The 18,458-nt window shown below is 43.0% G+C and overlaps 1 protein-coding gene across 10 annotated transcripts in view; it reads left to right on the top strand.

Annotated features, from left to right (window-relative positions):
- Positions 1–18,458, top strand: part of St6galnac3 (ST6 N-acetylgalactosaminide alpha-2,6-sialyltransferase 3) — a 594,849-nt gene that overhangs the window by 490,982 nt on the left and 85,409 nt on the right. For 3 of the 10 annotated variants that reach the window (XM_031375906.1, XM_031375912.1, XM_031375903.1), the window contains one exon: positions 1,485–4,486. The exons of 5 other annotated variants lie outside the window; for them this stretch is intronic. In XM_031375906.1, coding sequence (XP_031231766.1) covers positions 1,485–1,639 — 155 coding nt within the window. In that variant the 3' untranslated portion in view covers positions 1,640–4,486. Of the gene's footprint in view, positions 1–1,484; positions 4,487–18,458 lie in introns of those variants that run through there. 2 more of the 10 variants (XM_031375913.1, XM_031375904.1) reach the window with 1 other exon arrangement.

Here is an 18,458-nt window from a genome sequence, read left to right as displayed (position 1 = left end):
GGTCTATACACTCAGAGATTCACAAAGAAACAAGAAGAAGGATATTTGCCCCGAGGATTTCATACTCATGCTAGGAAGACAGACATATAAACAGGGTCTTCAGTGTAGTCATGACTGCAGTAAGAAGAGTTGGTATGCCCAGGTGCCTAAAAGCACAGGCCTTGGTACCTAACCAAGTCTTCAAGGTATTGAGAAGAGCTCAGAGAGGAAAAGAAGGAGTGTCGGAGGAGGGGTGGCATGAATCCTGTTGTGTATTCTGACTTGCAGCATGAGTATTATAGAGACTTAGAACAACAGAGGAAGCTGAGAGGTCAGATTTGGAGGTGTGGGGCAGTAGGAAGGTATGGGAATTCCCTGACACAGGACTGTGGGTAGTAGATTAAGTAGTCAGGTATTTCTGTGGTCCAGGCAATGATCCTCAATTTTGGCAGGAATAGATGAGTGCACTACAGATGAATGACTTGAAGAGAGTCTAAGAAAGGCCAATGTGGTGAATAATGGTGTGGGGAGGGGCGTCCCTCCATTTTATAATGTACTAATTGAACAATGTGCATTATAAAATACACATAAGATATACAGGCATGCAGACAAAGCATGACTATTCTTATTGTGTTTATTTTAAAGTTCCTGTATGACACTTGAGTAGAAGTATCCAATAATAAATGGAAGTAATACTGTGAACTGCAAACAACAGGGCTGACAAGGAAATTCTGACTGGTACAGTAGAGGCCCAGAAGTGATAGTTAAAACCCTGAGAGGAGAAACAGAAGATGAACCCAGGAACCCAGCTCTGGAGAGTACACCAAAAAACCACAGGTGCACTCTGGGAGGAAGCAATCAGAGACAGCTTCACAGGTCAGAGTAGCAGAGGCTCAGAAAGGTGTTATGATCATGAAATGAAAGTAGTGGGGTACAGAACAAGGACCTCAAGAGATTTAGCTTCAAGGTTAAAGATCCATGCCTTCCTGCTTTTATAGATCCATGTCTGCAGTGGTGTCTGTGTTCCGTCAAAAAGTGATTGTGGAGAATTTGAGGTGGGAGGAGGGAGCCCAGCAAATGAGACAATGGTTTAAGGAAGTTCAGGGTCTATAATGGGCTGTTCAAAGAGTAGAGGTGTTTAAATAAGGCTGGAGGCTGGGGAAGGAGCCACCAGTATATCAATATAGAAATGTAGAGGAAAGAGGGAAAAATGATTTGTCGTGCTCCCAGAAGTACCCCGGGGATGAAAACATGGGATCCAGAAGGAAGGATGGTCCGAAGCAGGAGGCACTTAAAAAAATTATACCTATGGGATACGAGGGTGATATAAGAGGGTGATGAGGAGGAATCAATAAACATTGAGAGGAAGGACAGAAGAGGTTGGTCCTACCCCATGACTTCAAGTACTGACCCACCCTTCCAGCATGGCTGCAGGCCCCTCCCCTCCTTTCCCTTCCCCTCCTGGGTTCCTCTTTATTTCCTCACACTGCCACATTGCTTTTCAGAGCACCTCCCCAAGCATCTGGTCCTTTCTCTCACCTGCATGCCAAAGCTGTCGTCCAGAAGTGCTGGATATCCTGCTGCAACAGACTTCTGCTTAAAGCATCTACCGGTTGTCTTCATCAAAGCATGTCGTAAATTATTCCACATTCGACTATGAATGTCTGTTGTAAGTTACTCCACATTTGACTATGAATGTCTGTGGTCTAGCTAACTGCTCAGTCCTTATGGGGGATATGTACCCTTTCCATGGCCACCTTGGCTTTCAAACCTTCCTTTACCACACACAGCCCCTTGCCCGATCTGTCTTCTTCCACCCCATAAATAGATGTTCACATGCAACTCTTCAGGTTTGTAAAAAATTAACCATATTTTTTGAAAGTCATATGGCTGAATGAATTTTCAGGCCACTAAACACCTTCACAGGCAGATACATAGCTCTGCATCTCTACTGCCATCCAGGATGGGAACCACCTTAATGTTTCTGTGGCAAGGCACAGTTCAAGACACACTGCCTTGGTGAATCTCAAGTTTTCCACTAAGAATAGGGGTATTAACTGTGTGTTTTAACATAACAGAAACTTAGGGGAAAATTTTTAAAATACTACTTTTTAATATCAGCTTAATGGCTACTTACTAATTACTGCTACAAAAGCAGAAGTAAAGACATAGGCCATTTCCCCCTAACAGACAAACAAACACTGTTTCCCACAGTGCCGAAGTCTCCAGCCTGACGGAAGAAGCAGTCCGTAGAGAAGGTCCCGGCCTGTATGTGGACATAGACACCTTCATCTGGCGACTTCAACACACTCAGTGTTCTGTCTTGCCTTTGTTGCTGTCGTAAAGCACTAGCCTTTGTTGCTGTCGTAAAGCACTAAGCAAACCAACTTGGGGGAGAAAAGGATTTATTTGGCTTACATCACATCACAAGCCAGGGCAGGAGTTCAAGGCAGGAACTGAAGCACCGTCCATGGTGGAAAGCTGTTTATTGGCTTGCTTTCCATGGCTTGCTTAGCTACTTTTTTTTTAATACAACCCAGAATCACTGGCTGGGGTGGCAGTGCCCACCGTGGGCTGTGCCCTCCTCCATTAACTAACAAGAAAGAAAATGTTCCACCTTCATGCCGGTCTAATGAAAGCGAGTCCTCAGTCGAGGTTCCCGCTTCTTAGGTGTCTTTAGTTTGTGTCAAATTGACAAAAAGTAACCAACATGCCCAGGCTGTAGGACAAATTGGTAGGCTAGCTGGGCTCTATTCTCTGTCGAATATGAATCTAGAATGTACAGCATTATGCTCTCAGAGACAAGCGGATGTCCTCCTACATTGTTACAGCCAAGCTGTGAGCAATCCCAGAAGGCTTTATCATGTTCCAGTGTGACTGTGAGTTTGAAGAGCTGAGCTTCTTTGCTAATATACAAGTGCTCAATATACAGGACCTGCTATGAAATGATTACTTCCACTGTTTATGTCCTAATTTAGGGAATTGCCAGTGGCAAGCAGGAGCTGGGGCTCTTGTGTCAGGTAACATGAACTGTACAAATATAAAACATGTCTCCCTTGTCTGGGACGGACACACACATACACACACACACACACACACACACACACACACATACACACACATGCCATTTTTCTCTAGTGGTTGATATCTACTCTCAGTAGTCAATTGAAGTGATCAGCTGCTTCGAGTAGTCATGTCCCTAAGAACCGAGTGTGCTCACACTCAGCGGTGCCCACAGGAATGCAATTAATTCTTTCCTAATAATACCCACTTAGTAGATAGGCAGGTTAGACATGAGAGGCGTGGTGATAAGCTACCTCCTGTTTGCTCACTCATTAGGGACAGCGGTCCTCGATCTTAATGGAGTGCCACAATCCAATTAGAGTGCTGCCGTTGCATGTGGCAGTCCTGCCTTGAGAGGCGCCGGTGTTTAGCTGGAAAGGCCGCCATCTGGGCCTCACCCTACCCTCCTTTCCACTGCTTTCACTATGATGCTCCAGTCTTGCTTTCCGTGGGCATGCCTGGAATGCTGCCATTTTCCAAATGCCGATAATGCGACAATCAGCTTGCTGCTCGGCAGAACAACTCATCCCTAGAAAAGTTGGTAATGATTTCAGAAGTTCTTTTGAGTTTTTAATCACAACACAGAGAGGAAATGCCCCATTTGTGTGTGATTGTGACAGAGATGAAAAGCGATTTCAGATCACTGGAGAGGATTTGACAGCTGCGGAAGCCTTCAGTTCAGTGCCGGCTGCATTGTTTAGACAGAAGTGCCTGTTTTGGACAGCCACTTTCTCAGGGAAGGTCAGGATCAGGAACATCTGGACCTCACTAAGTAATTTGATGTAATAACCCAAGTGCTGCAATGCAAGGTGCTGCAGGGGACACCCTGATGGGCTGGCCTCATCCTTGTTTTTCTGACTGAGAGCCCACGGTGATGAACTCAGATGCCATAGAACCAAGTAGAATGTGGGCTCAGCTTTACTTCTAATAACTTTTCTCTTTATAACTTAGAATCAAGTCAGACACCAGCATGGTGCTACGTCTTCCCAGAATGCAAGGCTTACATTTAAAGTAGACACTGTGTACCTCTACGCTTCCACGTGTCTGGCATTCAGTTATGAGTTCCAGAGCCATTGACTAGAGTCAGGGGCTCATAAGCTCCAGAGCTAGACCAAAGAAATGGATCCATCCAAGAGAGCAGAAAAGCAACTCACCATTGGGTGTCCCTGAAAGGACATCTGCATAGCCCTCCTGAACACACCCAGGGCACATACGAATGTCTGTTTGTCAAATCCAAAGCTGTCATTCCCAGACCTCTCAGTCTCAGGGACCAGGAAATAAAAGTTCTTTCTAATCAGTGTCTTACAAAGGTTGGTAAAGCTATGTACATGTTTGCAGCTCTGATCATGCACTAACCATATTCATTTATCTGTCTATATGCTTGGAGAATGTGAGGAAACAAAGCTATATAGAACCCATGCTCGTAAGGGTATAGATTATAGAAGGGGAGATAGAAGCAGTCAATTACATATCAACTAATAATTAAACTATGTACCAACATATGTGTGTGCCTGTGTTATGTGAATGCACATGTACTTGTGTGCATGTGTGCACATGTGTATATATATATGCATGTATGTATGCATGTGTGTCTGTATGTGCATGTGTGTGCATGTGTGTATGAGTGTGTGCATCTGTATGTATGTGCATGCAATGTACTTGTGTGTGCATGTGCACATATGTGTGTATATATATGCATGTATGTATGCATGTGTGTCTGTATGTGTATGTGTGTGCATGTGTGTATGAGTGTGTGCATCTGTATGTATGTGCATGCAATGTACTTGTGTGTGCATGTGAACATATGTGTATGTGTGTGTATGTGTATATGAGTATATGTAGATGTATGTGCATGTGTATGTGAGTATGTGTGTGGGCATGTGTGTGTGTATATTCATGCATGTGGCATGTGTTTGTTTGCATGTATGTATGTGTATATGTGTACATTATAGTAGTAGGTGCTCTGATGGAGACAAACTTGGCTGTCAGTAAGCACTTGACATGTTTATAGAGGGCCACAGAGTGTTAGGGAAATCACCCCCTTTACGGTTGTGCTTGCATTTAATGAACTGGAGACTGTGCCGTGCCTTTCAGGCCACCATAAGAACTTTGAACTTCATTCTAAGAGTAATAGGATGTCATTAAACAATTCTACGCAAGATTGGTGTTTTGAAAGGTTTCTTTGGATGCGTCTGAGGAGTGGCCTGATGGGAAGCAAGAGTTGGAAGAGGTGGGAGCGTTGGGATGAGACACGGATGGCCTAGGTATGACAAGGTTTCGCCTGGTGCTGTGAACTAGTTGAATTTGAAGCCTATTTTGCAATTCAGATTTCTTCCCCACCCATGGATGAGGGGATCGAGGAAAAGCTTGTCAAAGATGATTCTTAAGTTTGGGGCCAGATCAAGTTGCCATTTAAAATATGTGTATGAGAGAGACATAAGGCAGGAGGATATGGGACCTCGGAAGCTTGGAGGAGTCTTTCGCTGCTGGACATACATGTAGCAGTGCTGTATACATAATCAGTACACATATGTGTACATATCAGCAGTCTTTAAAGCCATGCATGGAGATACATTTTCATGGGGTTACACATTGTGGAACTTGTAACATTCAAAGCCTGGTCTACAGTGGACCTGCTGACCAGCCACGAAGGAGCCACAGTCGAGGAAAGAGCAGTGCATCAGCTGACCAGCCTCGAAGGAGCCACAGTCGAGGAAAGAGCAGAGCATCAGCTGACCAGCCACGAAGGAGCCACAACCGAGGAAAGAGCAGTGGACCTGCTGACCAGCCACGAAGGAGCCACAACCGAGGAAAGAGCAGTGGACCTGCTGACCAGCCACGAAGGAGCCACAACCGAGGAAAGAGCAGGGCATCAGCCTAGAGCAGCATGGAGTCTCATGCCCTTATCACGCTACAGACCCTGAGGTCTCTGTAAACGCCTGAGGCAGGGATGACCTCCTTCAGAAACAGAGGATCTTGTCTAAACCCACTCCGACTCAAAGTTAAGATATAGCTGAAGATTCAGCATTGACGAAAAGTCCGAGTTCCACGAAAAGCTCCTCTGTCGGACACCAGATCCCTCCTGTCCTGCAGTCAGTTACGTCTCTGAGATACATGACCACGTTGCCCAGTAAAGCCTAATCACTTTGTGAAGCAACACCAGGAGATGTGTGAGCATCCCTTCTACCTGTCCACCCTCAGATAGGCACTATCATAGCTTTCTCATCTACAGAACTGACAGGTTTCTGAATTCTGCACCACTGTCCATGGCAAACCAGATCAGTGAGCTTCAGTGTGAGCAATGACATTCATAATAATGCTGAATAGTAATAATGATGACAATAACAGTCATGTTATTACACTTGCAGCTGTGACTAGCAATAATATTCCTAGCATTTGCAGCATGAACTTCACTTCCTGTTGCTTTAATCTCAGCTCACACAAACCTTAAGTATAAATTAGAAATCTGCACCATTTTGCAGATAGGAAAACCTGGAAATTTCAGTATCCTTGGTTTCTATTTCCTTTTCTTTTCCTTTTTCTCCTCTTTTTGCATCCATGTAGGCATGCATATTTGCATTCCTATGTATCTGTATGTGTGTGTGCATATGTGTGTAGACTCAGTCTGATGTCAGGAGTCACTCTCAATCACTCTACCACCTTATTTATTAAGGCTGGTGACTCAGTCAACCCAAAAGCTCTACTGTGGCCATTCTTGTTAGCCAGCTTGCTCTGGGAATCTTCTGAGGCTGTAATCGCAGCCAGACAACTGGGATGGAATTTCCAAGGAACTCCCACTGTAATGTCTCCCCAACCCCATTTCACTATGTCTATATGTCGCATTTTAGTCCCCTCTCCTTATTCGCCATAGGAGACTTTTCTCTTGAAGAATATGACTTTACTCTTTCTCTGTTTGTAACCCCAGTACCTGGCAGTTGTGTTTATTAAATACTCAATGATGGAAGACCTCATACCTTCCTCAGAACTTGGGAAAGGCATCCAGAGTATCCTAAATGATTGGAGCTTGTACAGAACCTGGTGTAACACTCAAGGGTGTTCGCAAGACTGAGAGTCAGGGTTTCAGCTGGCCAAAGACCCCTGAAATTTCAGAGACAGTGACAAGGTGAGTGGTGGGATTGCAGAGAGGACCAGGAACCCCTGCCCATGCAATGCCCAGAGGACCAGGGAGCTCCGCCTACCCATGCAATGCCCAGAGGACCAGGCAGCTCCGCCTAGCCATGCAATGCCCAGAGGACCAGGAAGCTCCGCCTAGCCATGCAATGCCCAGAGGACTAGGAAGCTCTGCTCATGCAATGCCCAGAGGACCAGGAATCTTCACATACCCATGCAATGCCAAGAGGACCAGGAAGTTCTGCCCATGCAATGCCCAGAGGACCAGGAAGTTCCGCCCATGCAATGCCCAGAGGACCAGGAAGCTCCACCTACCCATGCAATGCCCAGAGGACCAGGAAGCTCCGCATACCCATGCAAAGCCCAGAGGACCAGAAAGCTCTGCCCATGCACCCATGTACCCTTACTGCCCTGTGGGCCTGACTCATAGAAAAAGGAAGGAGCTGCTGTCTTTTGGAGTTCACCGATGACTCCAGTTTGGAAACTGTAAGCATTGTGGGCAGACGTAACATGTAAATGGCCTTTGAGATTTGAGGCATGGAGGCAGGGAACAGTAACTTCATGAACACTTGAAAGAGACCAGGCAGAGAATACACCTGTGCAAAGAGAATCCAAACACTGCTTCTCTGGGAAGCAAACTCTACGTGGATGCCAAAGTAGGCCCAGGAGGCCCTGAGATCTACATATAAACCCACTCAGACTGGAAGGCTGCCTGGGCAAGCACACAGTGAGGCAGCCTGGGCAAGCAAGCACACAGTGAGGCTGCCTGGGCAGAAGGACACATGACTTCTATGGGGGCAGCCTTGCCAAGTACCACCTGTCACCCGTGCTTTGCCCCAGCTTCATTGCTAGCAAAGCCCCTGCCATCTGGAGGCGCTGCAGACAGCGGAACACCAGTGGATGAACTCTCGAGCAGAAGGGCAGCATGATTCCCTGTGGGTTAGCTGCAGACAGTGGAACACCAGTGGATGAACTCTGGAGCAGAAGGACGGGTTAGCTGCACAGAGCTAACGGGAAGAGAAAAGAAACTGGTGGCAGAGCCAGGTCCATTTTAAAACAGCCAAGTGGAAACTTGCAGAATATTCAAAAATGAAGATATTTTTTTCCCAGGTGAAAGTGGATGTGTTCTTCCCAAGGCATGGGCTGCTTGCCTGACCTGGCACTCTGCCTACCCAGGTGCTTGGTAAACACCATCTTGTAAAATCAAAAGCCAAAAAGCATAGAATCTGGGAAGCCGACCAACCACATACACATTAAAACATCAGCCAGCCCTTTGCTTGGCTTGTCCCAGTCAGGACAAGATTAAAGGGACTGGATTTGTGTTGTTCAAGTCAGACTCTTCAGCAGCGGTAGGGTCACCTCTTCCCATTCAGACACACAGAGAACTAAATAGAAACCTTTTCAGTCCAGGATTGCCTGGGACACGCTTGGCTTTGCTCTGCTTGAATCCTATCAGGGCAATTTACTTTATGTCAAGGAGAGAAAAAGGCAGGAACTCACCATCACACTCAACCCAGGCCAGTACCTGGGTGTGGGTGCAGGAGGCCATAGCTCTGCACTAAGGGAGGCTCCACTTTCAGATTAGCCGTGGTACCAGAGCCTGCTGCTGGCTGAACGCTCCCTGCAAATCGTTAGCTGCAGGTTCTCAACACCACTGAGGGATCCGGATCTCCAGGCATGCATTTGTTTGGGATGGTTTGGATAACAAAGGAGAGAAAACCATACTGTTAGCTTCTTAGGATGGTAGATATCAATTCATGATAGGACTAAAATGAAGTGGAGATGGAAAGTCAAGCTTCCAGTGTAGACACTGTGGCACAGTGGTGACTCGGGCAGCATGGCTCAGCACTGTCCCAGCTTAGCCCATCTGTGACTGTGTCCCTCTCTGCCACTGGCTGCCTGCCATCTTCACATCTTCCAGCATTCTCTGCCTTTTCATCCTCAGAGACACTCTAGTTTGTGTAACATGGTCGGAAAGCCCTAACTAGCTTCCAGCCTTTTTTAGTACAGAACAACAAAGGACAAGGATGTTAAATGCCTTCTGGACAACCCAGCCCTGTGTCTGCCTGAAAGCATGTCTCTCCCATCCCAGAACCTACCTGCTATGCTGTGGATAAGTGTCCCACAAAGGCCCATGATTAAAGGATTGTTCCCCAGGGGAGTGTTACAGGGGGATTATGGAGCTGTAAGGTATGATGCTGAATGAACATTCTTAGGCCATGAGTAGCCCTTCTGGGGTTTGAGGGTTCCAGCCCTTTCTGTCTCTCTGCTTCCTGCCTCATGATGTATGCAGGCCACTTCTGGAAAAGTATGCCATCCTTATTAGTGGCCAAAAGTAAAGGGTCACCACACCTTGAGCTGAAATATAAGCTGATACAAACCTTTTTCTCCTGATAAATTGATTACTTTGGGCATTTTGTTATAGCAATGTAGTGCTAGCTAACATATTAGCTTTATCCTAATGAGTGGTAGATACTCCAATATTACTTAATCTGTGGATTGGTTGATTTCTAGATGGAGAGAAGAAAGAAGCTGTTTCTGAAATGATCATACAACTACAACCACTTCAGATAACAGAATTCTGGCTAACAAAAGATGCTAAGATCCCCCTTTGCATCTACTGTAGAAGATCTCAGATATGCTAGGGATATATAGGACAAAATCATGATCATTCTAATATTCATCATTCAGCTACATCAAATTCACAAATCCTTGGCCATTGTGGTATATTGATATTATATTTTACGAAACAAAGATCTCAAATATGCTAGATCCCTGGTGTCTCTTTCCCTGGTTGGTTCCTGTCTCATTCTTTTTCTAGAGGTAGTGACTGCCCTGATGTTGGATCTATTGCCCTATTTTGTGTGTGCTTTCGTATGATGATTTTTCTATAAAAACTACCCATCATGTTTTAAATCATATGTTAATTTTACATCTTAATAAAAAGCACTCTGAATTATATAAATTCTTAAGGGCATTTTATCTTTTGAGTATATTTTGTTACTTATGACTAACGCTCATATATTCAGATTAGGTTTCAGCAGATGAGTACTCTGCATTTATCCATCCACGTCTGAACTGATAGTTTGTTTATTTTTTATAGCTTGCAAATAATGCTTCAGTTAGCTTGCATTACATACTTTTTGCTGTACCTTTAAGGGTTTCCTGGTCTAAGATATACACCTGGAAATGAGTTTACAGGGTATACTGGTAAGCTTTGTTGACTTGAGACAACCTAGAATGCCCAGGGAGGAGCACTTCAGTTAGGGACTGTCTGTAAGGAATGGTATGCTGGTAAGCCTTTAGGGATCGTCTGGATTTGGGAAGACCCAGCCTATGGTGGTGACACCATTTCCTGGACGTGGAGTCCTGAACTGTAGAGAAATTGAGCTGAGCAGAAACAAGCAAGTAGAGCATGCATGCATTCCCTTCTCTCTGCTCTGAGTAAGGCTGTTGGGTGTGCTAGAACCAGCTGCTTGCTGGTCCTGCCTTGATGTTCCCGCAATGGTGAATTAGAACCTGGAAGTGTCAGCTGTGGAAACCTTTTCACCCTTTCCCCCAGGGAAATTGCAACACTGTACAGGGAGACAGAGTTCTCCCAGGGAAATTGCAACACTGTACAGGGAGACAGAGTTCTCCCAGGGAAATTGCAACACTGTACAGGGAGACAGAGTTCTCCCAGGGAAACTGCAACACTGTACAGGGAGACAGAGTTCTCCCAGGGAAACTGCTGCAACACTGTACAGGGAGACAGAGTTCTTCCAGGGAAACTGCAACACTGTACAGGGAGACAGAGTTCTTCCAGGGAAACTGCAACACTGTACAGGGAGACAGAGTTCTTCCAGGGAAACTGCAACACTGTATAGGGAGACAGAGTTCTCCCAGGGAAATTGCAGCACTGTACATGGAAGACAGAGTTCTCCCAGGGAAATTGCAGCACTGTACACAGGAGACAGAGTTCTCCCAGGGAAATTGCAGCACTGTACATGGAAGACAGAGTTCTCCCGTTTTCTTCGTCTTTGCAGACAGTGTTTTATAAAACAGTCATTTTTATTGATACTGACACACTGCCTGAGTGTGGCCTGGTGGTGCAGGCCTGTAACTCTCATCTCAACACTACAAGTGAAAACAGACCTGGGCATGTAGCATTTGCCGAGCACCAGTACTGCCAAACTGTGAAACATATAAAAAAAGAAGAAATGTAACAAAACAGTGACTGAGAGAAAGCCTCTCCGATTAATAGGTACTAATACTGTACTTGGGATTTTGTTTTGGTTGGTGTAAAATGATAAATTTTGATTTCATTTTATTTTTTTATACGTTCTAAAGTTTACGATCTAGACAGTGGGGGTGTGGGACTCTCTTAACAGCCGAGTTGGCCAGCCAGCTTTCCTTTTCTAAAAACTCTTGATGTGCTTCCATGTCCTTTATGAGTGGATGGAGAATTGTTCTTATTGAATCATAAAGTTCTTTATATATTCTAGATAACAATATTTATTACTCACATGCATTGAAAATGTGTTTTCCCAGATGGTTCCTGGATTTTTTCACATCATTTATGACTTTGTTTTATGAATAGCATTGAATTTTAATATAGTGACATTTATCTACCCATTAGTCTGTGACATGTGTATAATGTGTAATGATTAGATCAGGGTACCTGTCATATCTGTAACCTCAGACATTTATCATATCTTTGCATTGCAAGTATTGAAGCCCTGTCTACAGGCTATTCCAAACAATCCCTTGATGGTAAGCCACAGCTGTCTTCCACAGAACATTGGAACCATAGTGCATTGGAAGTTATCCTCCTATCCTAACATCCGATTTGCCAACCACTCTCCTGGTCCCTCCCACACTTCCAGATGCTGCCTACCACCTTCTTTAAGAACAAGTTTTCAGCATCTATATTATATGTAAACATAGAGATGTGTCCCATTTTCTTGATGTGTGTGACATTTTACTTACTATATTAATATATCCATAGTTCTATCTGTATTGTGACATTGAAATTCTATAATAACATCTCATCATTTTATATTGAGTATACATGTATATATATATATATATTTAGTATAAATATATATTATATATATCACCATTTAAAATGTAACACACACACACATACACACACACACACACACACACACACACACACACACAAAACCATCCAGTTTGGATGTGTATGGTGAAGGGCAGGGTTGACTTGCATCTTTTGCATGACTATTGATGTTGAGTATTTTATAACATGTCTGTCGGACATTGTGTCCCTTCTTCTGAGAAGTGTCTCTGCAGGCTGTCTATCCATTTTTCATTGGATTATTTGGAGGGTTTGTTCTTGAATTGTTGGAGCTTATTATATATTATGGAGATTAACCCCTTATCAGATAAATTGCAAATATTTGCTCCCATTCTGCAGGTTGCATCTGAATGTCCTTTGCTGCAGAGAGAAAGCTTTAGGGTTTGACGTAGTCCCATCTGTACCTCTATTTTCCCTTGATTGCCTCTGCATTTGATGTCATATCCAAAATAACTTTGCCCAATCCATATTCTGACGCATTTTCCTGTGTTTTCTTTGAGTTGTTTCATTGTTCTGGGTCTTATGTTTAAGCTTTTTACAAATGATGAATTATGTTTTACCTATGGTGTGTGTATGTGGATGGGTGGATATTTTATTCCCTCATTAGAGAGAGGAGTTTATTTCACTCCCTCTGCATCTGAATATTCATTTTCCAGCATTATTTGTTGAAAGCAATTTTCCTTTCTCTAATACCTTTCAACCTTCCTAAGAGATAGGTTGGTTGAGGGTAGATATATAATTAATTAAGTTCTGTGTTGTCTGTTTTGCTTCACTATGTTGTTCTGTGTGTTTTGATGTTCACATCACACTGATTTTTAAATATGCTTTAGTGTTAAGTGTTGTGTCGTGTTGGTGGTTCTTTTGTTAAAGGGATCTGTATAGCTTTATAAATTTTAGGAGTGCTTTTTCCTATATCTGTGAAGAATGTCATTGATACTTTGATAGGAATTGCATAGAATAGTTAAATTTCTTTTGGCATTGTGAACATTATTTTAATTCTTTTTTTTCTTCTAATGATTTTTTTATTTTTTTTATTTTTTTTTTAATTTTAGATATTTTCTTTATTTACATGCGAATTTCTCCATTCCCAATTTCCCCTCCAAAAAACAAAAAAACAAACAAAACAAACCCCTGTTGCCTCCCCCCTCCCCATGCCTGCCACCCCACCCTCTCCCACTTTCTGGCCCTGGCATCTAGTCCATGAACATAGTACATTCTTCCATTTTGGGTGCCTATGTGTATGTATGTCTCTTAAGTTTTCTTTTAATACTTTAACTGTCAACATGATGGCCTAGAATCTCCCGAAGAAGGAGGAGGTAGTTCTATTGAGTAGTTTTCTTTTCTTTTCTTTTCTTTTTTTTTTCTTTTCTTTTCATTTCTTTTCCTTTCTTTTCTTTTGGTGGGGGGCGGGGCTTGAGACAGGATTTTTCTGTATAGCCCTGGCTGTCCTGGAACTCACTCTGTAAACCAAGCTGGCCTTGAACTCAGAAATTTGCCTGCCTCTGCCTCCCAAGTTCTGGGATTAAAGGCATGCGCCACCACTGCCTGGCAAGTAATTTTCTTGATCATCTTGATTTATCAACCTGTCCCTTAGAGATTGCATTGATTGCCTTCATTGAGGTAGCAGAGCATGGCCAGGGTGGCTGATGCCATTTTCTGTAAGTTGCTCTGGATTATATAAGGAAGCTGGTTTAAAATGAGCCGTTGAGCAAATCTGAGAGCAAGCCAGCAATTCACATCCTTCCATGGATCCTGCCTTGAGTTGTTGTCTTTGAATTCCTTCAGTAATGGCTTGTGACCTGGAATGACAAGGGAAATAATCCCTCTCTTGCTTAATTGCTTTTAGCTATGGTCTTTATCAAAGCAACAGAAAGAAAACCAAAACAACTCTTTCCCATTTTTCATTGTAGAGATTATTCACTCTCTTGGTGAAATTCTTCCTAACTGTTGTTTCCTTGGTTGCTCGCTGTTGTTTCCTTGCTTGCTCGCTGTTGTTTCCTTGCTTGCTCGCTGTTGTTTGCTTGCTTGCTCGCTGTTGTTTCCTTGCTTGCTTGCTGTTGTTTCCTTGCTTGCTCGCTGTTGTTTCCTTGCTTGCTCGCTGTTGTTTCCTTGGTTGCTTGCTCACTGTTGTTTCCTTGGTTGCTTGCTCACTGTTGTTTCCTTGCTTGCTCGCTGTTGTTTCCTTGCTTGCTTGCTCACTGTTGTTTCCTTGGTTGCTTGCTCACTGTTGTTTCCTTGGTTGCTTGCTCACTGTTGTTTCCTTGCTTGCTTGCCTTATTTATTGTTTTGATGCTGACTGTTACTTTATGTTTCCATTTGAAGATATTTTGAATAGGATTGTTTCCTTTCTATATTTTAAAGAGATTGTGGTTGTTATAGTTGATCTTGTATCCTGAAACCTCATTTAGCTTATCAACTTTAACAGGGTTGTAGTGGTGGAATTAGGTGTTCTTAACATATAAAGTCATGCAACATTTGGTTAGGGGTTATTTATCCTGCCCCCTCTCTACTGGCTGCACATTCCTTCTGTTCACTTACTGCAATGACTGTGCCTTTCGTGAGTGACCATGAGTGAGAGGAAACTGCCCTTCCTGCCATGTATGTGCTCTTGGAGAAATGAGCCAGCCCTTCTCCATTTATTGTGAGTTTGGTTTCTATCATATGGAAATGCAGCAGCCAGCTTTTCTTTCTTCTTTGCCTATTATCTCTCCTCTCCTCTCCTCTTCTCACCCCCCTCTCCCCCTCCTTCTCTCCCCCTTTCTCTCTCCCCCTCCCTCTCTCCCTCTCTCCCTTTCTTCCTCTCTCCTTTTATAGTGTGTTTTCTGAAGGTCAGAGGATGGCCTAAGAAAGTCAGCTCTGTTTTTTTCTACCATGAGGTTCCTGGGGACAAAACTTGATTTGTAAGGCTCTACTGCAAGCACGCCAACCCACCCATAGAGACAAGCCACTGGCCCAGTATATCCTTCCTGTATCTATTTTTTGTCATTTCTTAATCATAAAATGTAACCAAACTTTATAGAATGTTTTTTCTGCACATAGGTTTTTGTCTTACTGGATTTACCAAGACCTGCAGTAACCGGCATCCTTCTTACATAACCCCAATGGCAGCACTGTGAAGTTTTATTATTAATTTGGATGCTTTTATCTAATATATTTAGGTAGTATACAATATTTATAAAGTTTAAAAAAGGTCTCTTGATTTGTAATTTACTAAGATTTTAAATATGAATGAATGTTAAAGTTCTTAAGTATCTTTTGGCACATCTATACATTTTAATGTAGATTACTTTTCATTTGTTAATATAAACAAAGTCAATAGATTTTATGTTAAAACATCATTCCATTCCTAAGACAATACTCCCAAGAAACACTTGATTCTTTTTCCAAAGGTTGCATATCCTGTAGATTTTGAGCAATTATTTTTCACTTTTAAATCTTCAGCTGCTTAATCTACTAATTTTTCATTTTGTTACCTATCAGTTTTTTTATTTTAAAACTGGATTGTGCTCAACTTATGGTAAAAAAGGATATGAACAGAAACACTCACCATCATGCATAACAACTTAATTGTCATCCCTGGGACTCACATGGTATAAAGAAAGAAGCAGCTGCTACCAGGTGTCCTCTGGCTTCCGTGTGCACACCATGCATGAAGAAACAGAACATAAGAACTTGTCAGGTATGAACAGAGGGAGGCTGGGGACAGGATTGTACACTCCCCCCGTAAGGACCGTGAAAGATTTAAGAATCTCCTCAGATATACAACAGACATGTAGAAAGGATTTTTCTGCAAGAGAATTCTAGGGAAACAGTCTGGTGCCGTGTTTGCTGAGGACATGACGCGTCAAACATTTATCTTACAGACGTAGAGGCTCCTGCATCCAGATTCACTTAGAGCGTATGTCTTTAACTGCAGAAGGCACCTAAGTGCTGTCTTGAACCTGGAGGGCCTATCTTCTTGGAAGTTTTCCCAAGTTTAGGGGTGATGCCTCCTGGTGATGAATGCTTATCTGGTTTAAGCCACTTTGTTTTTCTTCATCTTTGGTGATTATACCATTTTGAGACTTCTGTCCATTTAATCTTTTATGGCTCTGAGACTCAGCAAAGAAACTATGTTCTATTCCACTTTCAGGCCTCTGATGTTACAAATAATCTCATAAATTACTTGTAGTGCTAAACTGCCAAGCTAGTGTCAAAATATGGTTTTGGTGGCTGCTAAGCAGTTCTGTTTCTGAATATCAGTACTAATTGCATACAATTACTGAGAAATGACTGAGAATGTACAAGGATTGTGTACACATAGATATGATACTATGATGACCTGCTATGTTGACTTTAAAGGAGACTTCAGAAATTGATTAGAATACTTAGTGCTGTTCCTTCACTCAAAGATTTGTGAAGCAAACACCTTATTTCAATTAGAAACACAAAGGCAAGACTTTCGCGCCCCTCCCCTCACTGTGTAGAATATAGGGGGAAAGATGTGGCCCTCCTGGGATTTTCTCCTTGATTAACTGTGAAGTAATAAACAGGGGAAGGCAGTAACAATTCACACAGGCGGGCCCTAAATCCTCACCTTTACGGCCTGCATTTGCCAACTGTCTCCAGGTTTGACAGACAAAGTGCATCTGTGAATCCGAAGCGTCTCAGGCTATAGTTAAGGTATGTAATTAGATTTCCAGATATACATCTTCACCCAAAAGTTCTGCTACAGTGGGGAAAAGCCAATTAAGAAAGTGTACCTTGACCTAAAGAAAATTCAACCTAAAACCTGCTAGAAGAAGCCGTCCGTGGGGAGCCCCTTCTTGATGGGGACAATGAGCTGCTCGGAGCTCTTCCTGCTCCAGAGGCCAGAGCTTCATGTCGTTAACAAAACTTGATATTTTTAAAATGTGTGGCTTGACATAGGCTTGACATGGGAACTAATGCTTTTTAAAAGTTACACTTCCGTGTGCATTTAGACTTATTAGAAGAGTGCTAGCAATCTGGGGGAACACTATTGAACTCAAAATAGGCTAATGAGGGTCTCCTTCAGTGTCCTGAAGGGAAGCAACCTTGGAATCATTGGTACACTGAGAACTAATAGAAACACCCCATTGCTCAGAAAGACCATGGGAGAAGTGTGGAGTCTCCAGGGCAGATAGTGTGTGCAGCTGTTCACTCGCTCATCAATAGTTATTGCCCAGAAAAGATCCTGAAGAGGCATTAACAAGTGAGCCTCAGAAAGCTGTATAGATGGTCCGAGGATACACTGATGTGTTATTTGGCAAAGTAAATCTTGTCTGTCCTCTGAAATGGATGCAGATCAGTTTGTTGATTATAAAACACCCTACATATTCTTTTTTTATTCATTGATTTTTTTGAGGCAGGGGCATAATTACCTGTTTGGTCCCCAGCCCACTCTATAACCCAGGGTGACCTTTAAATTCCTTGTGTTCTGGCCACCATTTCCGTGTGCTGGAATTACAGGTATACACCACCATACCTAGGAGGTGACTCAGTGTTCTTAAAAGTAAATGCTTCATTGATTAATGTAAAGAAGAAATGTAAGAAGGCACCAGGAATGCCAGCTTATTGGAGGAGGCACACATTTCATTAAGAGGCACAAAAATGAAAGGAAGACGCCGTAAATCCTCAAGAAGTTATAATCCAATCAGGTGAAGCGAATACATGTTATTTGAAGTAATTAAAGAACAAAATGTCAAGAAATGCAAAGTAGGGCAGTACAGGGTGTTACGGTACAGCCGCTCTAGGCTTCTCTACACTAGCTGTGCAGTGCAGTGGGGTGGGGTGGGATGGGACAGACGGCTACTTCCCTGGAGGGATTCTCCCTGCCAAAGCTAAGCTGGTACCAGCGCTGGTGAGGCTTAGCTTCTAGAGATGAAGGTCATGAAGCCATGGTCTAACAGTCCTGGCCACAAAATAACAAAGCAAATTACAGGAGCTAAAGGTAAAAAAAGCAACCAGAAGTAAATAAAGGAATCAGTTTCACGCACCTAACTTATGCAGCAGATTCCAATTCGTGAGACGAGAAGTGTAAGTAGCAACAGCAAAATAAAACAGACAGAAAGACTCTCTTGAAATTGAAATAATTTGTACATCATGGGAAGATGACAAAGCGAAGAGAAAGTCTGCAAAATGTTCAAAACAATCGCAAATTACATGTAATATTAGAATTTTACAAATAACAAACAAAAGATTATGA

The sequence above is a fragment of the Mastomys coucha genome, unplaced genomic scaffold (assembly GCF_008632895.1).
Source record: "Mastomys coucha isolate ucsf_1 unplaced genomic scaffold, UCSF_Mcou_1 pScaffold16, whole genome shotgun sequence".
Classification (NCBI taxonomy): domain Eukaryota; kingdom Metazoa; phylum Chordata; class Mammalia; order Rodentia; family Muridae; genus Mastomys; species Mastomys coucha.
Note: the sequence above shows the minus strand (reverse complement) of the source record. Positions and strands in the feature narration are given on the sequence as shown.